At 32.0% G+C, this 26,500-nt stretch overlaps 1 protein-coding gene across 1 annotated transcript in view; it reads left to right on the top strand.

Annotated features, from left to right (window-relative positions):
* Nucleotides 1-26,500, top strand: part of LOC144966180 (transient receptor potential cation channel subfamily M member 8-like) — a 49,971-nt gene that overhangs the window by 7,752 nt on the left and 15,719 nt on the right. The window contains exons 4-18 of the mRNA XM_078902332.1: nucleotides 1,517-1,635; nucleotides 2,258-2,343; nucleotides 3,343-3,503; nucleotides 6,000-6,173; nucleotides 7,558-7,755; nucleotides 8,031-8,205; nucleotides 9,072-9,243; nucleotides 10,451-10,610; nucleotides 12,715-12,781; nucleotides 15,987-16,097; nucleotides 16,585-16,718; nucleotides 17,447-17,754; nucleotides 21,059-21,202; nucleotides 22,960-23,101; nucleotides 26,271-26,348. Of these exons, the coding sequence (XP_078758458.1) occupies nucleotides 1,517-1,635; nucleotides 2,258-2,343; nucleotides 3,343-3,503; nucleotides 6,000-6,173; nucleotides 7,558-7,755; nucleotides 8,031-8,205; nucleotides 9,072-9,243; nucleotides 10,451-10,610; nucleotides 12,715-12,781; nucleotides 15,987-16,097; nucleotides 16,585-16,718; nucleotides 17,447-17,754; nucleotides 21,059-21,202; nucleotides 22,960-23,101; nucleotides 26,271-26,348 (2,229 nt within the window). The remainder of the gene's footprint in view (nucleotides 1-1,516; nucleotides 1,636-2,257; nucleotides 2,344-3,342; nucleotides 3,504-5,999; nucleotides 6,174-7,557; nucleotides 7,756-8,030; nucleotides 8,206-9,071; nucleotides 9,244-10,450; nucleotides 10,611-12,714; nucleotides 12,782-15,986; nucleotides 16,098-16,584; nucleotides 16,719-17,446; nucleotides 17,755-21,058; nucleotides 21,203-22,959; nucleotides 23,102-26,270; nucleotides 26,349-26,500) is intronic.

Genomic DNA, 26,500 nt, shown 5'->3' with positions numbered 1-26,500 from the left:
ATTAAATTATTTTATTTTGTCCTTGTCTTAGCTACAGTCCTTACCTGGGAGGGAAACAGTCAAATGCATTTGTTATATTTTTTGGAGAGGATGTTTTTATTTTTTTTTGGTTGCATGATTATAAGTGATTTGTAAGCGTTTTCGTGTATTCCTATAAGTGGAATCCTGTACTTGTGTCTGGATTAGACTTGTAAGTGATCTCGTACTAAGTACACTAATAGTTTGCACTTGGAATCTACTTCTGTTCCCTCTTTAAACCATTCCCTTTTGTCTTACTTTTTCTCGTGTGCTTTTAATTGTTAATCTGGAATATTCTGATTATCCCTGTTTCTTCCTTTTTACTGGCAATGTCATGATCTAAATGTGACCATTCATCTCAAAACGGTATTATGTCGGGATGGACCAGATGATAAAAAGTCAAATTATAGTTAAACTGGTCAAAAATATGAAAAGTTGGTATTTACCACAGTAAAATATGACGTTCCTTCTCCTGTATAAAGCATATAAACTCAACTTAAGCATGATGTTTCTGGCTACAAATTCCATTTAAAGCATCGTAATCATCCTGACTTAATACCGTTTTGAGACGAAGGGTCACAAATGCGTCACAATCCCCGTTAAACCCTAAAAAAAAAAAACCCCAAAAAACTTGTTGTCATTACAAGTATAAAGTATTCGTCAGATAATTGACTTTGCTTTAATTTTCTAGTAATATCATATCATATCATATCATATATTTGAGTACTGACTTTCAAAACGTCCTAATTCACATCTTGATAGAAAATGAGTACACAATCTCAAGCTATCTGTTTGGACTCCATAAAATCAATAGAGAAAATTTGGGTTTCAAAACACTCAGGGTATTGTCAAACAAGGCATGTATTTTCCTAGTGTTGCTATTGGTTCTTGGTTGTATATTTTTACATTTTTGTGCATGTGCATATTATATATATATATATATATATATATATATATATATATATATTATATATATATATATATATATATATATATATATATATATATATATATTTATATATATATATACATTGTCGCCATAGATTCTCAACTTTGTGTTTATACATTTTCATGCATGCCACGTCTGTAAACGCATTTCCATTTTATTGGATGAATAAAGTATATCTTATCTTATCTTATTTAAGTCAATAAATAAATAACAAAAAAATTGCGGTTTTCTTTGAATGGAGAAAATGGGACTTAGAACCTTTTGAAATTCACCTACTCATTTACCTTACCACATGAATTATATCTTAGAATTTAGATATGAGTAAAGTCAGAATAACTGTGGCATCATTTTCCTTTTTAAAAAAAATGCAAATTGCTCTTTACGTTTTTAAAGAAAATTACAATCAGAATTTTTTTTAAATATATAAATAAATATAAGAATAAACAATCAATAAAACTAGTGTTAATATTTGCTTACAATAACTTTTTCTTTCCATTATTAAATCATATAATCACAGAGTTTAAGAATGTTTACATTTTACTGTTATAGAAAAGAGAAGATGAGATTCGCTTTGTTCAGGAGCATTTCCACCAAAAAGAATGCCGATTGTTTGTTCCTAGAGCTGACCAATTTCAGCATTATAGGCAGATCAAAGCAAGATTTCTTAGGTGAGTTATTTGACCATGCATGGGGCCTCGTCTTTAGAGAATTCAACTTTTAAGAAATGACTAGGGATTCTTAAAAAGTTGAACTTGTTAAAATTGGTTATAGTCCCAAGCATTATTATTATTATTTTTTAAATATTTGTATTATTTATATCTTAAGCTGAATCCAGAAAATCTGAATATTAAACAAGCTTTCCTATACTCATCTTGCAGAGAATGAATGTAAAAATAATTTCATAAGTTACCTTCAGCGTTATAACTAATTGCATAACTGCAAATATAGTAAAGTACTGGAAATAGTAAAATTGAATATTTACATAACATTTGAAATAAAAATTACGTTTGATGCCATCGCCTAGGCATTCCATAAATGAATATTGAAAATTCATCAAACAAACATGAGATATCAACAGGAAACACCTGTGTTGTTCAAGAAAATGCTTGAAGAAGGGATCGAACCCAGAACAGTTCAATTCCATAGCTACTCAACCACCTCACTCTCCTATATATGTGTGTATATATATATATATATATATATATATATATAATATATATATATATATATATATATATATATATATATATATATATATATATATAACTGTATATAAAATATTTTTCACAGATGTAATTGTGGTGAAATTCTTTCCATGCATGCTGGAGCCAGGGGAAGGAGAGACCAGTACACTAAGGGATTTCATGTCCCTCCTGGTAAACTTTATCTTTTTAAACATAGCAGGTTATGAAACTTATAGGCCATGAGCCAAAAAATGCCCCATTTGTAATACAGTATAAGCTTTAGGGGAAGAATGGAAATATATTAGATTAATTTTTAGAAATAATTCAATTTCTGGTCATTTATATATAAACTTATGACACTTTAAACATTTTATTTGCTGTTGTTCATTGTCAATTTAATTTGTATTATTTTGAATTTGCTTTTCCATTTTTCATTTTGTTTCCTTCCGACAGTATAAACTTTTTCTTGTTTGCTTTTGATTGATGCCTCTGACATCTCATTAAGTTATACACTCTTGCACATGTGTCCCGTCCCATTTCCTGGCATGTATTATATTTATGCGGCTATGTGGTCTAGTGGTATGACACTCGCTTTCGGATCGGAAGGTCGTGGGTTCGAGCCTCGCGTTCGGCGCATAGTTGAGTCCTTGGAGAAGGCTCTTTACTCACATTCTCTCACCGTACTCAGGTGTAAAACGAGTACCTGGCCGTTAACAGCGTTGTCTTTGTCCAAACAAAAATTTGATATATCGCCTAACAGGCATCATGTCCCGTTCTAAATGTTACGTGTTGCTGTTGGCCAGGGACCCCTTGTAAAGCGCTTTGAGCACGTTTAGTGGATATTGCGCTATATAAAAGCTCAATTTTTTAAATTTTTTTTATGCCAGTCAGACTGACTGTCCCATCTTTTGCAATGCAGCATCAAACTTTTTCTTGAAATTAAAATACACTCAGATCTTCAAAACAATAATAAAAATAAAGACAAGTTGGGGGAAAGGAAAGGGAAGTTTACTAAAAATAATCTCATTGGCTGTTTGTAATATTGATACAAAAAATGTCTTTTATGTCTTAGGCCTAACTCTCACTCTATGACCCATTTGAATAAAACAACCAAAAGTTCAAAGGTCATATTGAATGTACATGAGTGTAGTGGGTTATTGATATGCACATGATTCAATCTCTTTCTCTCAGAAATCGCATCGGCTTTGAGTAACCCAGAGAAAATAATGAGAGAGCCTTTACCTGAAAGTGTTCAATGGGTTGAAAGTGAAACAGTGGTTACAAGCCAGACTAATGCCTTTGGAAGAATGGACTTCAATGTCGAAACCATTGGTGGTAAAAAGCCTGCAAAGGTAATTTATGATAGACTGTCTAAAACTAAAAGCTGTGAATAAATGTTAAGTAACAGCTACAGAAAGAGACAAAACAAAAAATGTTTTACGCTTCAACTCATTTGCAGCCACCAATCACTATGAAGAATTGTATTTTTATATCAATTTCATCTGGCATGGTTGTCCCTGTAGCTTTTCAGGCACTAATTCCCCCCAAATTTTCTCCATATTGTGCTATTCTTTCCAGTTGTCTGTGCTGAATGTCTTCTTTCAGGAGCTGTTCGTCCTGTCTTAATACTGATTGCATTGTGTTGAGTACTTTCCACTAGGTCTAACAGACCCATCTATCCAATCACTGCTGGGTGGACAGAAAAGAAAATCTTGACTTCACCCGAGATTGATCTCGGTCCCATTGCATGTGAAATGAGTGCTCTGCCAACTGAGCAATTGGGGCCTCCAAAGTACGTTACCCAAATACTCAACAAAAGGTCCAGATTCAGCTGTCGGTAGTGGATGAGTCTCTTTGGATCAAAAAGCGGTTTCTTTGAATCAATATGGGGATGGAGTCTCCTGGGGATTTAGTGTCTGTTCCATAGATATTAAATAGAAGCATCATCATTTGATATTATTGTTGTTGTTGTTGTTGTTGTTGTTGTTGAAAAAACGCTGATGGTCAAAACAAAAAAAAAGGAAAAAAAAAGAGGATTATAATATTATGGCTCTACATGATTGGGAAACATCAACATCTGAATTAATTCAGATCATTTCAGAATCTGTCATTTTGATCATGAGATAATAATAATAATAAGCATATTTATATAGCGCCTTTCGTCGAAACCTCAAAGCGCTTTAAAAAAACCAAAAAAAAAAACAAACAAAAAAAAACACAAAAAAACCCCCCAAAAAAACAATTCAACCAAGTTATCAAAACAAGTAAGAGCATAAAAGGGCATCAATACATCATCAATATAAATGTCACATACAATACATTTAAAATTCAATTAAGTAAATATTTCCTGAAAAGATATGTTTTCAGGGCTATTTTGAAAAAGTCTATTTCGCTCGAGAATCTCACAGATTGAGGGAGATCATTCCAAATCGTGGGTCCGAATTTCATTTGAGACCTATCACCAGATTATTTATTGTTATATTTTGTCTATGTATTTCAGTATGTAAGAATAAGTAATGAGGGCAGTTATATTTTGTCTATGTATTTCAGTATGTAAGAGTAAGTAATGAGGACAGTTATATTTTGTCTATGTATTTCAGTATGTAAGAGTAAGTAATGAGGACAGTTATATTTTGTCTATGTATTTCAATATGTAAGAGTAAGTAATGAGGACAGTTATATTTTGTCTATGTATTTCAGTATGTAAGAATAAGTTTTGAGGGCAGTTATATTTTGTCTATGTATTTCAGTATGTAAGAGTAAGTAATGAGGACAGTTATATTTTGTCTATGTATTTCAGTATGTAAGAGTAAGTAATGAGGACAGTTATATTTTGTCTATGTATTTCAGTATGTAAGAGTAAGTAATGAGGACAGTTATATTTTGTCTATGTATTTCAGTATGTAAGAGTAAGTAATGAGGACAGTTATATTTTGTCTATGTATTTCAGTATGTAAGAGTAAGTAATGAGGACAGTTATATTTTGTCTATGTATTTCAGTATGTAAGAGTAAGTAATGGGGACAGTTATATTTTGTCTATGTATTTCAGTATGTAAGAGTAAGTAATGAGGACAGTTATATTTTGTCTATGTATTTCAGTATGTAAGAGTAAGTAATGAGGACAGTTATATTTTGTCTATGTATTTCAGTATGTAAGAGTAAGTAATGAGGACAGTTATATTTTGTCTATGTATTTCAGTATGTACGAGTAAGTAATGAGGACAGTTTTATTTTGTCTATGTATTTCAGTATGTACGAGTAAGTAATGAGGACAGTTATATTTTGTCTATGTATTTCAGTATGTAAGAGTAAGTAATGAGGACAGTTATATTTTGTCTATGTATTTCAGTATGTAAGAGTAAGTAATGAGGACAGTTATATTTTGTCTATGTATTTCAGTATGTAAGAGTAAGTAATGAGGACAGTTATATTTTGTCTATGTATTTCAGTATGTAAGAGTAAGTAATGAGGACAGTTATATTTTGTCTATGTATTTCAGTATGTACGAGTAAGTAATGAGGACAGTTATATTTTGTCTATGTATTTCAGTATGTACGAGTAAGTAATGAGGACAGTTATATTTTGTCTATGTATTTCAGTATGTAAGAGTAAGTAATGAGGGCAGTTATATTTTGTCTATGTATTTCAGTATGTAAGAGTAAGTAATGAGGACAGTTATATTTTGTCTATGTATTTCAGTATGTACGAGTAAGTAATGAGGACAGTTATATTTTGTCTATGTATTTCAGTATGTAAGAGTAAGTAATGAGGAGTTATATTTTGTCTATGTATTTCAGTATGTACGAGTAAGTAATGAGGACAGTTATATTTTGTCTATGTATTTCAGTATGTAAGAGTAAGTAATGAGGACAATGTCAACGATGTCATCCAATTGATGATTAACCATTGGGGCATGCTGGACCCAGAGCGTCCCAGTCTCGTCATTTCTGTGGTGGGCGGAGCCAAAAATTTTCAGTTGGATAGTTCATCTCGGGAAATATTCAATTCAGGTTTGATCAAGGTATGAGATTGTCCCTTTATAGTGCGGCTATGTGGTCTAGTGGTATGACACTCGCTTTCGGATCGGAAGGTCCTGGGTTCAAGCCTCGCGCTCGGCGCATTGTTGAGTCCTTGGAAAAGGCTCTTTACTCACATTCTCTCACTGTACTCAGGTGTAAAATGAGTACCTGGTCGTTAACAGCGTTGTCTTTGTTCAAAAATTGTAATATCGCCTAACAGGCGTCATGTCCCGTTCTTCATGTTAAATGTTGCTGTTGACCAGGGACTCCTTGTAAAGCGCTTTGAGCACATTAAGTGGATATTGCGCTATATAAAAAAAGCAAAAAAAAGCTCGATTATGAGTGGTGTTCGATTTTATGCTAACCTGATATAATATTGTATAATTTTTTTTTTTTTACCAAAACTGCAGTAACATTGATGTGACTCTTGCTTCACTGGAAATATGAGCAGCATCGCCGTTACTACTGTCTTAGTTAAAGATGGTTATGTCTGTAGTTGTAATGAGATTAATAATGACGAGAATTATTATTTGACAGAAATTCAGTCCCGCTGTTAAATGGAGAAAAGATATTCTAGGAAAATTACAAAATCGAGTTAAAAAATGTAATATTATTTGACAGAAATTCAGTCTCGCTGTTAAATGGAGAAAAGATATTCTAGGAAAATTACAAAATCGAGTTTAAAAATGTAATATTATTTGACAGTCATCATTTCTCATCGTATGCGTTAAGTGTTGCTGTTGTTAGCCTGAAACTCTTGTAAAGTGCTTTATACATAACTATTTAATCCAATTATAAAAATTTCAATTATATTGTTTAATATATGTATATAAAAATGTTTTAAACTATAAAATGAAATGAGAAGGATTTATATTCAACATTAAAAAAAAAACAACTTGATTTAAGCTTCTGTTGTTCCATTACAACTGCTCTAATTCAAACCTACCACACCATAGGTGAAGCAAGGTTGAAGAATTATGTAAACAGTAAAGTGATATTTAAAAAGGTGGAGCCGATCTGAATAAATCATGTGAAGTTTAAAAACAATCCAAAACGATTGATTCTCTTTTAAATACCTATAATAAATATGCATCTAATTTCACGGGAATCAAGACATATTATTGTTATTACCAATCCTCCGATTAATTAGTTAATTTTCAGTGAATTCCCACTTTTTTCACCTCAATGCAATATTAAAAAATAAAGACTCTACTGACTCATATAGTAAACTCCTTAAATTATTCTTTTGCCCCATGTATAATTAATGTTGACAGTTTGGCTGTTGTTATAATTTATTCACTTGTTATTTAATTTAAACATTTTCTAAGGATAGAAAATCGATTAAAGTGTTGTTTCAATTTTTTTTTAAATGGTGCTTTTCCACAGGCAGCAAAATCAACGAAAGCCTGGTTAATCACCTCCGGAGCCAACATGGGAGTGATGAAGGCAGTCGGTCAGGCCGTTCACAAAGGCCAGTCATTTGTGTGGGTTGACAACAAGGTGACACATCTCCTTAGATGTATCGGTATTTCTCCCTGGGGATATGTCAAAGATAGGCAGAGACTGGAAAATCCTACCGGGAAAGTGAGTCTTTAATTTGACTTTTCAGTTTGTTTCTTGTGCACGTGTTATAAGCCCTGTTTTGATCATAAAGATAATTTTTGAAAATAAAAGAGCCCAAAACAAAATAATGTGGTATTACACGCTTTCAATATTTGTTATTTTTAAAATCGCTCATGAATTTCGTTTAATTATATTAAGATTTAAAAATTCATCAACAATTGAATTCTGTTTCTTTTTGGTTCAACTTTTGAATAAAGTTTTATGAGCCAATATTGTTGTAATTTTGCATTCAACAGGGGAGGTTCAATGCTTACCACAGGAGTTCGAATGAGATTCATCATGATCGTGCCGTGCCTTTGAATCCCTACCACACTCACTTCATTTTTGTTGACAATGGATATCGTATACACTACAGTGGGGTTGCAGACTTTAGGGCTGAGTTAGAAAAGAAAATTTCAACTTCAGTGCAGAGTAATGTTTTTATTCTTTCATTATGCAAAAATTAAATAATAATAATAATATAATAATAAATGTACATTTATATAGTGCTTATGCCGAAGCTTCGAAGCGCTTCATATTGACCATCAGTAAAAAACATTACACACTGCAGATTCGGACATACGAACAATAGCTCACGCGCATCCAATTACACACACACACACACACACACACACATCCATATACACACTGTACATAAATATATTACTCAAACACACACAAATACACACGTATATATAAAAACTCAATTGTCTTGTTCCTGAATAATGTGCTTAATATAATTAGATATTAATTTTTATTTTTTATTTTACTGAAATCATTTAATTATCCACCTGAAATGAGTTTCTGTTTTATTCATTTTAATTTGGTATCAATCGGGTCACCCTTAGCCATTGTTTATTTGTATATATTATTGTAATTTTCTTCAACTCCTATCTATCCCTACTTGTATTCTTCAATGATAATCTTTTCAACAAAACATTCATAGTTATGAAATATTTAGTATTTACCTCGTTATACATTATTTTCCCTGATATTAAGTTACTTGATTTTTGGAAATGTTTTTTCTTTTTCTTTTTTATTTGCAATTCGGAAAAAAAAGAAACACTAAAGAGGTTGGCATTAAAATATGAGAAATTTTATGCAGTAAACTGATTTAGATTCAATTTGTATGGATTTGTATAATTTTTGTTGAGGATTCGCATTATTTTTTTTTTTTTGGGGGGGGGGGGGGGAATGTTTATTGGGCCATAAAACTTTTTTTCTATTTGTTTTAGTCATAGTTGAGCAAGTTCTCTTCTCTGTATTCATCACCTTCTCATTAAAAAAATAAATTTCAGATGGAGGTCTCGGAATTCCACTGGTTCAAATTTTGCTGGAAGGAGGAGTTGATGCAATTCAAGATGTTTTTGTCACTGTTTCCAAAGGAACTCCTGTCATTGTTTGTGCAGGAAGTGGCCGTGCTGCAAACATCATAGCATATGCTTACAAACACACCACCACCGGTCCAAAGTAAATAAAGTTGTACTTCAATGTTATTCTGAAACTGATTAATTTTCGGTTTAAAATTCGTCTTGAAATAAATTCATTTTTCTCTCATCTTGGGTTAAAAAGACATATCCGTGAAGAAGATTCATTGCCTTTTCTTACCGTTTCCTCTTATTGTAGACAGAAATTAGGCTTTAAGTTCTGCTGGTCCAGTTTGTTAGTGCACACTTGTATCTAATTTATAAAAACTATTTTGCCACCAGCAAAACTAAGTGACAATTTAAATTATTTCATATAGTTTCTCTGGCACCTCATTTTCTTTTCAACAAATGTTGTTTAGTAGTAGGCAAGTTTCTTTAAAAATTAGAACAAAAATAAATATGATTATTCCAAATAAAGAACAATCTTTAGCTGTCCTTCCGCCAATTAAATAAAAAATTAATCTCAGTTGACTTAAGAAATCTTTGAGCCTGTTAAGTTCATTGTTAAATAATTTATTCTCTTTTGAAGATGTTATGTTTATTTTTGTTTCAGACTCAATAGGTTCTCCTTTTCATTTTTTTTTCGCGTTAACTTTTTTTTCTTGAAGTGTAATCATAAATTAGCACAGCACTTGAGAATTAATTTAAGTTGGTCGTATAACAAATATTTTCCCCCCTGACTCAACTTGTCAGTGTGATGGCAGAGAGCGGTATATTTTTTAGTGTATTTATAGAGAAAATAGTTAGAATAAAGCAAAGATTTGGCAGTTAGCAAAGTACACAGTTTATTGGGCAAGGGGGGGGGGGGGGGGGGGGGGTTGCTGCTACAATGTTTTACTATTTAATAAAATATATTTTTAGTGTTTTATTTATATACGTTAGCTAACAACATACGCAATTTTGCTTTATTACGATACTCTTTTACAATGATGTTATGAACTAATGTTGAAAAGGAAATTGATAAATTTGTATTTTCTGATTAAGTCACTCAATCCTAGAGACTTTTGCTACTTTTCAAAATGTAATAAAAATGAGCATGTAAATAGATAGTTTTATTCAACTATGATTAACATGCAAAAACTAAAAATATTAGAGTTGATACTACGCCTATAATTATTTGTCTCAGAAAAATGTAATAAATAGGCATGGGGTAAAAGTAACCGGGTACACTACGGATATAGTCGGTGTTAGGGTTGAGTGAGTTAATGAGTCACTTCAAGTAAGTATTTTTATTCTGAAAATCATGAAAGCAAAGAAAGAGTCATGTCGGCACAATATCAAGACAAACTGGCCAGGAAAATGTACGCAGCATTTCCAGGGGCTTTCAAAAGAGGAAGTGAATTCGAGAAGAAAAAGAAATTGGAAGAAATGATGAATAAAGTCATGACCTGCTGCAGAAAGGAAGAACTGGTAAGTACAGAATCCTGACAATTCTGTATTTAATTCAACATGCATAATTTAAGAAAACATGTTATGGCATAAATTTTAACCTTTGTACAGTTCTATTCGTGATGTTTGCTTTTCCATTTTAAGTCAGTCAATGGAAGTCACATGATCTGTAGTCTTAGATTGATATCCTTTCAGAAGCTTTTTTTTTATTTTCGGCCTGACAATCTATCTATCTATCTATCTACCTATCTATCTATCTATCTATCTATCTATCTATCTATCTATCTATCTATCTATCTATCTATCTATCTATCTATCTATCTATCTATCTATCTATCTATCTATCTATCTATCTATCTATCTATCTATCTATCTATCTATCTATCTATCTATCTATCTATCTATCTATCTATCTATCTATCTATCTATCTATCTATCTATCTATCTATCTATCTATCTATCTATCTATCTATCTATCTATCTATCTATTATCTATCTATCTATCTATCTATCTATCTATCTATCTATCTATCTATCTATCTATCTATCTATCTATCTATCTATCTATCTATCTATCTATCTATCTATCTATCTATCTATCTATCTATCTATCTATCTATCTATCTATCTATCTATCTATCTATCTATCTATCTATCTATCTATCTATCTATCTATCTATCTATCTATCTATCTATCTATCTTATTTATTTTTTCGCTTTTTGATTTAAAAAAATAATTTTTATTTGTTTGTTTGTATTTTTTTTTTGTTGGTTTTGATTGTCACCTTTACTTTTTCATATTTTAAAACAGTTTATGTTCAATGTTAAAACTATATGAACCAGGGGTTTAGGTTACCACTCCCATCTTTGCTGTAAGATACTAATCCTTCTCCAAACCTGAATAAAATAGCTTGATTGATCTCTAAAATCGATACAAAAAGACAGTCATTGAGTGTTATAAGACTCGTGATGCCAGGATTTCCCCACCATAAATTGGACAGTACCTGTTGTTTGCTATCGATCCTGGACACAATTGTCTTATAACTCTAACAATCAAACTATAAACGTTTAAGGTCACACATCGTTTTGTGTGTTGGTACTTTATATCAGGCTGGCGAATGCTCAGAGTATTTTACCTAAATGCATAACATCAAAAACAAGATAGAGTGACATAAAAATCGTTCTACTACCTTGATCACAATGTGAAATTGCGCTATATTAATATGTATATAATTCTATTTCAACGGCATGAAACATCAAATATTTAAGAATCCATTATGGCAATTCTGGGTCAATTCATTTAACGAGAATTTGGAAATTCGAATATTTACAGTACTTTATGACCTTTACAAATCACTTAGAAAACACCATTTAAAATACGTTAATACATCAACATTTGGTGCTCAGCTTATTTAATGTTTAACATATTTGTCCACCTCCACCTCACTTTACTTTATAGTAAAGTAATTTTCTACTAGATCTAGAAAACCCAACTACCCAACGACTTCTGGTGGGTGGACAGAGCGATTAAAAAAAAAAATTGACTCTTCCCGGATTTGAGTTCTCTTTGGTTTCATAATAAAATGTGTCATATATCCTACCAAATGAGCTGTATTGATCCTAAGAGGGAGCCTTATTATTGTATTTCAAGGACTATGCAATTCATTTTGTTAGTTATCTGGATTACATATTATAAAATATTTTAAATACCACATTATTATTATTGTTATTATTATTATTATTATTATTATTATTATTATTATTATTATTATTATTATTATTATTATTATTATTATTATTATTATTATTATTTTATTATTATTATTATTATTATTATTATTATTATTATTATTATTATTATTATTTTATTATTATTTTTATATTATTATTATTATTATTATTATTATTATTATTATTATTATTATTATTATTATTATTATTATTATTATTATTATTATTATTATTACTATTATTATTATTATTATTTTATTATTATTATTATTATTATTATTATTATTATTATTATTATTATTATTATTATTATTATTATTTTATTATTATTATTATTATTTTCATCATTATTATATAACTACTATTTAGTATTATTAACATTGTTGTCTTTCAGATTACTATTTTTAATCTCAACAAGCATGAAGAACTTGACTTGGCGATTCTATCAGTTTTATTAAAAGGTATTTCTTTTTAAAAGTCAGTGATTAATATGAATAATCGTATCTGACCAATGTTATGATGTCCGTATAGACCAATGCTGAGTATTGAAAGAAACCCTTTTTAAATGACAAGACAGAATTTCTTTCTAGTCATAATTTCCCCAATTATTTAATTGGTGAGAGCAGCAAGCTGACGGTCGTCACCATAAGAGAAGTAATAGTTGTCGACGCCCCTTCATTGCAGGCATTCAAGTGCCATCTCGACGCTCATTGTGAAACAAAAATACTGTTTGTAGAGTTTAATTCAGACACCTCCTTCCACTATCTGGCATTCCCAGTTTTGAGAGACGTGAATTAAATATGTTCACGAATGCACAAGAGCAGATAAAAGGCTGTAAAAGCCTACATAAATCTGGACTTATATCATATCATATCATATCATATCATATCATATCATATCATATCATATCATATCATATTATATCATATCATATCATATCATGTAACTTAAAGATGCTTAAAGGTTAAAGGTGCGGCTGTGTGGTCTAGTGGTATGACATTCGCTTTCGGATCGGAAGGTCCTGGGTTCAAGCCTCGTGCTCGGCGCATAGTTGAGTCCTTGGAAAAGGCTCTTTACTCACATTCTCTCACTGTACTCAGGTGTAAAATGAGTACCTGGCCGTTAACAGCAGTGTCTTTGTCCGAGAAATTGTAATTTCGCCTTACAGACGGCATGTTTCGTCCTACATGTTAAATGTTGCTGTTGACCAGGGACCCACCGGTAAAGCGCTTTGAGCACATTTAGTGGATAATGCGCTATATAAAGCTCAATTTTTTAACTGAGGCTTCTAGGAAATTCTGAATTGCATTACAGTTCCTGGTCTTTCGGGGAAATGATTAAATATGATGGTAAGTCAGAGTAAACTCGAATTCTCCTGTAAAGTGTTAAAGATGAAATACTAGAATTTGAGTCAAATGTGGAGATTGCAAAAAAAAAAAAAAATTGAGCTTTTATATAGCGCAATATTCACTAAAATGTGCTCAAAGCGCTTTACAAGGGGTCCCTGGTCAACAGCAACATTTAACATGTAGGATGGGACATGATGCCTGTCAGGCGATATTACAATTTTTCGGACAAAGACAACGCTGTTAACGGCCAGGTACTCATTTTACACCTGAGTACGGTGAGAGAATGTGAGTAAAGAGCCTTTTCCAAGGACTCAACTATGCGCCGAGCGAGGCTCGAACCAAGGACCTTCTGATCCAAAAGCGAGTGTCATACCACTAGACCACATAGCCGCACAAAAGATCAAATGGAATTACTTAAAATGCACGAAACTTTAACTTAATAATTCCAAGTTAAATTCCCTTTATCTGACTCCCCATTACATGCTTCATGCTACATGTCACATATAGTGGTTGAAAACAAATCACAAACGATAAAAAAAAAAAAAGAAAACAATATATAAATTTTTGACCGAAGGAAATAATAATAATGATAATAATAATAATAATAATAATAATAATAATAATAATAATAATAATAATAATAATAATAATAATAATAATAATAATAATAATAATAATAATAACAATAATAATAATAATAATAATAATAATAATAATAATAATAATAATAATAATAATATAATAATAATAACAATAACAATAATAATAATTAATAATAATAATAATAATAATAATAGTAATAATAATAATAATAATAATAATAAAATAATAATAATAATAATAATAATAATAATAATAATAATAATAAATTATAATACTAATAATAATACGCATATTTCTATAGCTCCTTTCGTCGAAACCTCAAGGCACTTTAGAAAAACAAAAAAACAAAACAAAAACAGGACATTGTTTATCCAAGTAACAATAACATTGCTAGACCAAATCAACTAATATCAAAACATTAAGAGCCTAAAACTGGCATCAAAAACATCAATACACAAGTCACATACAATACATTTAAAAATTCAATCGGGTAAATATTTACTGAAAAGATATGTTTTTATTATTTTATTTTTTTTAATATAAACCTCGAAAATCTCACAGATTGAGGAATATCCTTCTGAATTTCAAAAGAGACCTATCACCAAAGTATTAAAGTTTAGTTTTAGGAGATGCTAACAATTTTAAGTCGTGGGATCTAAGATTTCTTATAGGTACGTATGGTTGGAGTAAGTGTTGAATGTAGAGGATGACAGAAGACTCAAATACACCAAAGCAGACAAGGGCTACTTTGTATTCAATTCTAGCCATGTCTGGGAGCCAATGTAGGGTTCCAAGCATGTCCTTTGTATCATCGTAATGAGATTTTCCCAGGACTAACCTAGCCGCACAATTCTGTACTCTCTGGTGTACAAACATTTTGTTATGGAGGAGACCAGCGAGGAGTGAATTGCAGTTGTCAAGGTTTGACAAGATCAAATCAGAGACAATTATTTAAAGGTGTTGAAAGGTAAACATGACCTCATCTGTGATATTTAATTCTTTCAGTGTGATAGTATGCAGCACTTAATGGAGCACTATCTACTTTTGGCAAAATTAGCTCTTTTTAATTAATTACTGGATTACTTACTCCCTACAGTTAAAAGACAGACAGCATTTAGACATTAGGAATTCATTATGCACTTGCATACAGTTTCCTCGATTACACTTTCAGAGATACCAACCAGTACGGGTTTCCCGTATTCTGTACGGTTTTTCTTCCGAAATACGGGCATACGGTTTTATCATGAAAAATATGGGATTTGGTTGAAGTGAAAAATCCACGAAATTACGATCACAACACGTAAAGTGTTTTCATGCAGAACTTATTTTCTTTGTGTCTTTCTGTCATTTCTTGAGATAATTTGCCTTGCTATTGTTCGCGCTGATATCTATTTCTGCACGGCGTAGTGAATACAGGTTTTTATCCTAAAATACAGGTTTTTGGACTTGAAAATATGGATTTTCAAAAGGCTAGGTTGGCATCTCTGCACTTTCTTCAAACACACAGTTTCCATGAACTCATTCGAATGTCCATAATTTTTTTTATTATTCTTTGTACATGGTTTCCTCAAACTATGGTTTTCTCCAACTTTTTTTCTTGTCCAGAAGAGTTCTAGGTAACAGTGCTTGAGTGTATTCTCTGTAAATATAGGCATCTATCGTATGTTCAGTTTGTGGCAATTTTTAATACATACTATAAAATTTGATTCACCAGGTAGGCCTAAAGCATCGAGTTCAATGCAAAGTCAACTTCATTTGGCCATGACCTGGAACAGAGCTGACATTGCACAAACCAGGATTTTCAGGGAAGATGTCAACTGGGAAAAGGTGGTGATCTAGAGAAAGGATGGGAGAAAGAAGAAGAAGAGAAGAGAAGAAAGAGAAGAAGAAGAGAAGAAGAAGAAGAAGAGAAGAAGAAGAAGAAGAAGAAGAAGAAGAAAGAAGAAGAAGAAGAAAGAAGAAGAAGAAGAAGAAGAGAAGAAGGAAGAGAAGGAGGAGGAGGAGGAGGAGGAGGAGGAGGAGGAGGAGGAGGAGGAGGAGGAGGAGGAGGAGGAGGAGGAGGAGGAGGAGGAGGAGGAGGAGAAGAAGAGGAGGAGGAGGAGTGTGTATCTCTTTTGCAAATTATCAATTAAAAAAAATAAACAACAAATGTACAGGCAAGCCACCTTGTGTGATCTTTTAACATCTTTGACATTGCCCATTGTTTTATTTAATTTTGCTATTCACTTATGCTTGAGCAGGATGAATTTGAGTAAAAAGTTATTTAATCTCATTAAGAATTTTGAAAATGTCATATATTTTTAATAACTCTGCAGGAAGTCTGGAAAATGCTTTCACATATGCCCTAGTTGAGGACAAACATGAATTTGTCCGACTTCTACTGAATCACGGCATTGTTGTGAGAGAATATCTTACCAGAACTCGACTACAGCATCTCTATAACACTGTAAGACTCCATTTTTTTTTTAAATGTTTGTTTTCACCAATCAATTCAATCGATTTTAAAAACTGCTTTTATTGCAACCCAACTGATACAGCTTGATATTTTAAATATTTCTCGGTGTATTATGTTAACTGAAAAAGTGTAATAATAATAATAATAATAATAATAATAATAATAATAATAATAATAATAATAATAATAATAAAAATAATAATAATAATAATAATAATAATAATAATAATAATAATAATAATAATAATAATAATAATAATAATAATAATAATAATAATAATAATAATAATAATAATAAATATATCTTTAATGTCCCCAAAAAATAGGCAATTTGTCATTTGATTACACATTTATAACAATACAATATTGACATAGACACACTCACACAAGATGCACACTCGTAACATAGTAGTTATCGTTAAAAAAAAAAAAAAAAAAAAAAAAAAAAAAAAAAAAAAAAAAGAAACAAAAAAAAGAAACAAAAAAAAAGAATGATATCAGTAGAACAGCTTTTTTTCTTGACTGCAAATTCAAGTGTCCACGTTTTTCAATCCAACTTGTGTAATCAAGAAGCTAAAGATCTCTAGCTCAATCGTTTTTGTTTGACATTTTTATCATCCACGGAGCATGAGAGCTAATAAATGTTTCTATTTTTATTCTTTCTTTCCTCCCTTTTTTAATCATTAATTTATTAAGTGTATTGCATTTTGCATTTTCAGCTCTCTCATAGCCATTATCTTCATGTCGCTTTAAAAAACGTGACCAATGTTGAGTATTTCACTGTCGATGACATTGGTGGATTCCTGACTCGTCTACTAGACAAATACGAGGACGACAAGATGATATATTCAATGGGAGCACGAAAGGTTCAAAAATCTCCTATAAAAACAAAAGCACTTGCAAAATTAAAATCCAGAAATTCTCTAAAGTTGGGGAACACTGATACGGATACAGATGCTGATGATGAAGCTTCCCAATTCAAGCACCCATATAAACAACTTCTGGTATGGGCTGTCCTTACAAGAAGGTAACTCTCAATTTTCTATTTAATTTTTTAAATTATTATTATGGTGTAGCAGTCTTGCCAACTAGTATGATTTCTCATTTTTTAATGTGCTTTGAGGTCCAAAATATGATGATATTGGAATGTTGATTAATATATGCTAAATGCAAAAAGTCAACAGTTTGTAACAAAAAGGGTGAGAAATGATAAAACTGGAACAGTTGAAGGTCATTTAAATTTCGTCACCACCTACATGAGAACCTGAGTAGCCAGACAGATGATTGTCATAGGAATTGCAGGATTTTCATTCTCTCTATAAGCTTCATCATCATCATCACCATTGCCTTTTTCACCCTGGGTCAGGGTATAGGCCACAGACAAACAGTTTCCATCCTTCTCTATCCCGAGCTAACTTTTTTTTTATCTCATTCCAGGTCTTACCACTTCTCTGTATATCAGCTTCTTTAATTCTTCTCCATGTTCCTCGTGGCCTTCCCCTTGACCTTCTGCCCTGAGGGTTCCAGTCCAATACTTGCTTTGTTATAGTTGAGTCGTTCTTTCTAAGCGTGTGTCCAATCCAATAAGCTTCATAAGTCTCCATAAATTAAACGAATTTTAATTTGATATTTTGCGTGGTTGCACATGTTGAAAATATGATCTTTTTGGGAAAAGTAGGAGAAAATGAGCATAAATATTGGAAAAAATATGATAAATCTTTTCAAATGGTGGCAGTCGGTTGGCAAGTCTGTTGTAGCATAATGCAGAGCCACTCAAGCTTATATTGAATACAAGCAAACCTGCAACATTATCAATGTGAAAGTAATCAGTGACATCATGTATGTTATCTTCGTAATACACCCACTGAATCTGTAAATAAATTTATAAATAGCCCAAAGAAATCAACAAGCCATGGAAAAACAGAGTTAGAGAGAGCGAGAGAGAGAGAGAGAGAGAGAGAGAGAGAGAGAGAGAGAGAGAGAGAGAGAGAGAGAGAGAGAGAGAGAGAGAGAGAGAGAGAGGAGGACCACAGGCTTTCCCTCTCATAGCTTGTTACAGGAATAATATAATATGGAGTATGATGAAGATGGTGAATGGAATGGTGAGAGTGAAGGATTGTAACGAAAATATTAGGAAGGTTCTTGTGATGATGATGATGATGATGAAGATGGTGATGATGACGATGATGATGATGATGATGACGATGATGATGATGATGATGACGATGATGATGATGATGATGATGATGATGATGATGATGATGATGACGATGATGATGATGATGATGTTGTTGATGATGCCGTTTTTGTTTTTTTTACGATAACTACTATGTTACGAGTGTGCATCTTGTGTGAGTGTGTCTATGTCAATATTGTATTGTTATAAATGTGTAATCAAATGACAAATTGCCAATTTTTTGGGGACAATGAAGATATATTATTATTATTATTATTATATTATTATTATTATTATTATTATTATTATTATTATTATTATTATTATTATTATTATTATATTATTATTATTATTATTATTATTATTATTATTATTATTATTATTATTATTATTATTATTATTATTATTATTATTACTATTATTATTATTATTATTATTATTATTATTATTATTATTATTATTATTATTATTATTACTATTATTATTATTATTATTATTATTATTATTATTATTATTATTATTATTATTATTATTATTATTATTATTATTATTATTATTATTAAACTGGCCAAGGCTGAAGCAAGAAGTCCGAAAGTTGAGCAATCGGAATAGATCTAGTCCTTTTTCCATAAACAATGGCAGTGATGGCTAAACAAAGCAAACCACACACTGCTATCATGGTATGTTTTAAAGTAAATATTCACCTGTTCTTCCCACATGATCAATTGTACCAACACACAAAACTATGTGTAACATTTAACGTTTAATGTCTGATGGAGAATCTAGTGAGAAATAATCACCCACTTCGCGGTCTAAAAAAATATGACAAAGGGCAGATAACATTAACTTCATTCATTTTCCTTTTGAACTAGCTCATTTTCATAGCAGAAAACAAAACAGTCTGGTTTTTTCCTGTAGACGACACACAGAGTTACTCTTTCTTTAATTAAAGTAGATTGGAAAGACAAACTCTCAAACAGGCGATTTTCCAAATAACTTATATTATGAAACAACTGATTTTTAATAAGTTTTCTTAGCTGATATTTCCTTGGATTGAGATTTGCTATTGTTGAGGAAAATGATATTAGCTCTCAACACCCTCTTATTTTTTTGTTTGTTTTAGATTATCATACATTAAGGACATAAATTACTCCAAAATGTTATTAAGTCAATGTTTTAAATAATGAGTCGTATGTCAATCTACCAGTAAATGTCACACAAAGACATAAATGATGAAAATGACCACATAATTTCAATATGACATATTATTGGATTTCTTGTAAAGCGCTTTGAGCACATTTAGTGGATATTGCGCTATATAAAGCTCAATTTTCAATATCTTATTGAGTATCTTTATCATTTCAGTTAGTAATTTGAAACGAAAAAAATAAAATAAAATCTAATTTTGAAATACAAATTTACCATTCCTCAGCTTAAATGTTTGCAATATTTTAAGGATTGGACAAAGTTTGAGGGCAGTATTAAATGAAATTATACCAAACTCTACAGATGCCTAATTGAGTCAGTAAAATGTATAGTAAAATAATGGGAGTAATAATGACTTCTTATAATAGATACAAAACAAAGTAAACAACGTTTCGACCTTTGGCCTTCTTCGGGTAAACAAGAAAAGGAAATATGTTATATTACATTGGCATTATAGTTATAACATTATAGGTAAAATTACAATTCAAAAGCTAAGTTTACGGCATTTTGATTCTATTTTTTAGCTATCTACCCATCTCCTTTACCCAGTAAGGTCAGACTAGTTTTGTCTTTCCTTTATTTTAAATATAACTATAAAACGCACTCTTCCTTTTCCGTTCTCCCAATTTCTCCCTGTCTCTTTCACTCTACTTGCCTTCTATTAGCCTGACTACATTATCTATGAAACATTTTTTAAATGCCGACAATAAATAAATATTTGACTTGAAAAAAATTTGAACTCACTCTTTCTTCCTTTGCATGCACACACACACACACACACACACACACACACACACACACACACAGACACACACACACACACGGATACACATACACACATTTTTACCTATGTTTTAACTATAATGAGTGAGAATAGATATTTTTATATTATAATTTACAAATCGTTCTTTTTCAAACATAAGATTTATTTCATCCTCTTATTCTTCAGAAAGGAGCTGGCCAGATTGTTTTGGGAATTAGGGGATGAACCTATAATGTCGGCCCTGGTTGCCTCCCGACTGTGTGGTCAGATGGAGTCAAGACTACCCAAATATTTGCAAACAATCCGAGATTCCTTTCACGACTACAAATTGTAAGATTATTTTGCCTTGATGCATTCAAATTATATAGTGTAAATGTTGCTGCTCGAAGCTCGAAGAAATAAATAATAACATGAAGTTGAATGTAAGCTTCAATTTAATTACAAAAACAGATCAAATGAATGTTTCGGGGTTCCCCTTTATCAACAAAACAGGATGATTGAAACACCACAGATGAATGAGATGATGTGGTAGTGGCGTAGTTAAGATGAATGTTTCAATCATCCTGTTTTGTTGATAAAGGGGAAACCCGAAACGTTCATTTGATCTGTTTTTGTAATTAAATTGAAGCTTACATTCAACGTCACGTTATTATTTATTTCAAATTATATATCATAATTTATCATTATTAATCATTTCATTTTCAATTTCAATCAGTTAAAAAAAATGTTTTCTCAACATGTGACCTTTGACCTCAAACTTATGTCAGAGTTAAACAGATGCTGAAAACTGAATTGAGTTATAAAATGAGCTTTTTAAAATGAGCTTTTATATAGCGCAGTATCCACTAAATGTGCTCAAAGCACTTTACAAGGGGTCCCTGGCCAACAGCGACATTTAACATTTTAGGACGGGACATGACGCCTGTAAGGCGATATTACAATTTTTTTCGGACAGAGATAACACTGTTAACGGCTGGGTACTCATTTTACACCTGAGTACGGTGAGAGAATGTGAGTAAAGAGCCTTCTCCAAGGACTCAATTATGCGCAGAGCGAGGCTCGAACCCAGGACCTTCCGATCTGAAAGCGAGTGTCATACCACTAGACCACATGGCCGCACGTTTATGGTAATATGATCAGGCTAGATTATCTTCTCAGGTCATGGAACAACTTGCCTGTTGGTACCTACATAGCTCTCATGCTGTATTGAAACATTTAGAATTAAATTACAACATTTTATGAAGAAGAGTTCTATAATTTTTGTTATTATTATTTTTTAAGTTAAGTCTTTTTAAATTTATTTATTTATTCTTTTATCAACATGCATGTATTGACAGAAATACTTAGTCAGACATTCAGATTATTTGAAGATGAATAAGAAAAATTATCCTAAGATAATCTATGTATTTTACCCCCCGTTACCCAGTCATGGAACGTGGCTAAATTAGTTAGTGATGTCAGTACATTTGTAAATAAAAGTCGAAAAGATGCTTGAGTTGGAGGAAATTCTAATGAATTATTTCTAATCGACTACCTAACTCTAAATTAGCAGTGAAATATACAAATGAGGGATGTTGCCTTCAAGTTCAAGTCCATAAGGTGCAAACGCACACTCTGCCCATCACAGGCAAATCTTATACACATAAATGTTACCTATCACACCACACTAATCCTGTGACTCAGGTCATTCAATCATCCCGATGTTTTTGTATATGTGGAAAACGCATTGAAATGATGTTGGGTCTGTGATGTCTATTATGTCATGTGGTAGTTTGTTCTATTCACATATTGTTCGAGGGAAAAGGGGCCTTTGAGGGTCAATATAAATTGATAAGAAGAGAGGAGTAATTTGCCTCTTAAAAATAAATGAATAAGTTAATAAATGAATAAGTTAATAAATGAATAATTTAATAAACGAATGAATAAATAAATAAATAAATTAATAAATAGATGAATGATAAATAATAAATAAACAAAAATCTGCCAGTCTTTGATCATCGTCATGGGACAACACACAATCATGGAAAGATTTTAAAAGATGTAAAATGAATATGAAGAATTGATTTTTGATTTTGACAACCCCCCAGACATTATGAACGACTGGCCATCAGCGTTCTGGATGAATGCCACACCAATGACCCACAAAAAGCTATCAAGATTGTGGAACGGCCTTCCCCAATTTGGAGCCAAATGAAATGTCTTCAGGTTGCTACAGCAGCTTCAGATATTGTAAGTGATTATCCCCCCTGTTGGATTGTAGAAGTTATAGTCACTTATAAAAAAACCCCAAAAAAACCCCAAAAAAACGTGAGCTTTTATTTAGCGCAATATCCACTAAACGTGCTCAAAGCGCTTTACAAGGGGTCCCTGGCCAACAGCAACACATAACATGTAGGATGAGACATTACGCCTGTCAGGCGATATTACAAATTTTTGGGACAGAGACAACGCTGTTAACGGCCAGGTACTCATTTCACACCTGAGTACGGTGAGAGAATGTAAGTAAAGAGCCTTCTCCAAGGACTCAACTATGCGCCGAGCAAGGCTCGAACCCAGGGCCTTCCGATCCGAAAGCGAGTGTCATACCACTAGACCACATAGCCACACACTGAGATTATCTGGTGTTGGCTGCAGGGCAGTATCACAAGTTTTCCAAGTTAAGGGCTACGATTCTTGCAAGAAAAACTGGCATACAAACAACATGATTCATGGTACGTCGAATGACATAGAATTCCATACACTACATTGTCAGATGGAGAGAAAAATATAAAGTGAGTAGATGTAACTCATATATAAGGGAACAACACAAAACAAACAACGTTTCGGCCCTTGTCCTTCGTCAGGAGACAGTAAACACAAACACAAACACAACAATTACATTGTCAGACCTTTGTATTTGTCACAGATTTATTAGACAGGATTACTTTGCTTTCTACAATTTATTTTCATTTTTTATGTTTAAAAAGCAATACACATATCAATTCATCTAATTCTTTTTCAGAATGTATCTATTTAGACATAGCCATTGTTATTTCTTACTAAAACATTGTTCTTAAAAATAGTCATTATTTGTCAGGTTTCAGGAAACAATGCTCGACTTTGTCATGTCTCAAAATCATTTTAAAAGAAGTCATTTTTAGATGTTTCGAAATTTAGCAGCTAACATACTGAATCTAAACATTTCTCTCCGACTCTCCCCTGAAAAAGAAAACACTAGTTAATCCTAATTTGCTAAACAAGTAAAAAAAATCAATGATTACATATTTATTTTCTTCTTTTATCACACCCTGTAACACATTTAAGTGCCGAATTAATTTGTTGTTAGGGTAACTAAAATTATGTTTGCTATTGGCAAAAAAAACCCAAACAAACAAACCAAAACACAGCAATAAAATAAAAACAAACAAATAAACAAAAAAAAAAAACAAAATAAAACAAAAACAAACCGGGCCTTTAAGTGAAATTATTATTTTTTAAATCGGCACTTAAACTGACATATTTGATTGAATAAATTCTATTGCACAAGAAAACTGCTTTCTTAGGCGTGCAGAATGAATATTTAAGCATCAGGCACTCTCGTGGAAATTACTGTATCCATTTTAAAGTTATTTTATACAATAGAAATATCGCCACCAATTTTGTTATAACATTGGTTCTATAGGTTTGTGTTGTGAATCAATACAAGTTCACTCCAATTACAAATAATGAAGAAAATAGTTCAGAATTGAAGCTGCAGGAGTTGAAGTTTATGCTATTTTTGTGTGTTATGAACCCATTCTAGTTTTGGTCTATATAGAGAAATAACATTTAATAAAGTTATATGAAATTGGTGAAAGGTTCGGCCTTATCAAGGGGAAGGGTGGGGGGGGGGGGGGGGGGGGGCTTGGTAAGAAAAATTGGAATGAATGAATATGAATTATTTGCATTGTAATCAGACAGTCTTTGAATACTAAGCAACTAGAAGCTGTGGACTGTAAACTATATTGAACAAAATGAATATAAAAGATTCAAACTTTCAATTGTTTTTATGCCGTTGGACTACATCTGCTTTTGAAGCTCTGATACCCTCCCTCCCCCCCCCCCCCCCCCCCACCACAAACCATAACTGAACGGTACCCATGATTAGCAATTTCCTCAGTAAATTAAAAAAATATCTCTGCCACAGACATATCTGCATCATGGCTGGAGGTGCCTAAATGAGCTAGTAAAATGGAGAGAAAAAAATAAAGTGAGTAGATGTGACTAATATGTAAGGGAACAACACAAAACAAACAACGTTTCGGCCCTTGGCCTTCGTCAGGAGATAGAAAACAAAAACACAAATATGTAAATTTACAAAATATCACATTTCATCGACGAAATGTGATATTTTGTAAATTTACATATTTGTGTTTGTGTTTTCTGTCTCCTGACGAAGGCCGTCGACGAAATGTGATATTTTGTAAATTTACATATTTGTGTTTGTGTTTTCTATCTCCTGACGAAGGCCAAGGGCCGAAACGTTGTTTGTTTTGTGTTGTTCCCTTATATATTAGTCACATCTACTCACCTTAGGACGGGTATGACGCCTGTTAGGCGATATTACAATTTTTCGGACAAAGACAACGCTGTTAACGGCCAGGTACTCATTTTACACCTGAGTACTGTGAGAGAATGTGAGTAAAGAGCCTTTTCCAAGGACTCAACTATGTGCCGAGCGTGAGGCTTGAACCCAGGACCTTCCGATCCGAAAGCAAGTGTCATACCACTAGACCACATAGCCGCACAATCAATTGAAAGAGTGTAAATAAATAATTATGTGAAATTGAATGTAAGCTTCAATTTATTTACAAAAAAACATTAATTAAAAAGCTTACATTCAATTTCACATTATTATCACTTGAAAGATGAAATTCCCTGTCTGGTGATAAAACTGTCGGCACCTTGTGGTCATTTTGGTGCCTACAATTCCCTAATAACTAAGTGCAAAATATTTTTGTCCCAAAGGATCCTTACGTTCGGCCAGTGATTCCACAAAACTAGTTGTCCCTCGAATTCGGAAAAATGCTGGAATGAGATCCTTTTCTCATTTCGGACCCTCTGTTTGGAACGCCTTACCGCAGAGCATTCGTGAAAAAGAATCTTTGTCTATTTTTAAACGTTCTCTTAAAACATATCTGTTTCGATTTTAGTAGATGGTATGAGAAGCAAGATAGGTTTGGTTTGTGTTGTGTGTTGTTTGTGTTTTTGTGTGTATGTGTGTGTGTTTGTGTGTGTGTGTGTGTGAATGATTATGTTTCAGCCAAAGTAAATTTGTAATTTAAGCGCTTAGAGTCTGGTATCTCGGAGTTATAACGCTATATAAGTTTTCAGCATTATTATTATTATTATAATTATTATATTTTGTACGGATTGGCAGGAATTTGTGTCTTCGGCGGCTGCCCAAAATTCGATCAACAACGTGTGGAAGAAGCACATCCTGTCTCATTGGCCAAAGGTCTGTAACTTGATTACCTTTGTAGGTCAAAGATTTAGACTATTTCTTACTATTTCTTAAGACTATTTAGACAGTTTTAACTATTCTACAGTGTTGAAATTATTCATATTATAAAGAGCAGCTCTGGTTATGGAGCTGCTCCTTTTTTATAT

The sequence above is a fragment of the Berghia stephanieae genome, chromosome 2 (genome assembly GCF_034508935.2).
Source record: "Berghia stephanieae isolate SIO BIC M18660-M18661 chromosome 2, UCSD_Bste_1.3, whole genome shotgun sequence".
NCBI lineage: Eukaryota > Metazoa > Mollusca > Gastropoda > Nudibranchia > Aeolidiidae > Berghia > Berghia stephanieae.
This window is presented reverse-complemented; position numbering and strand designations above follow the sequence as displayed.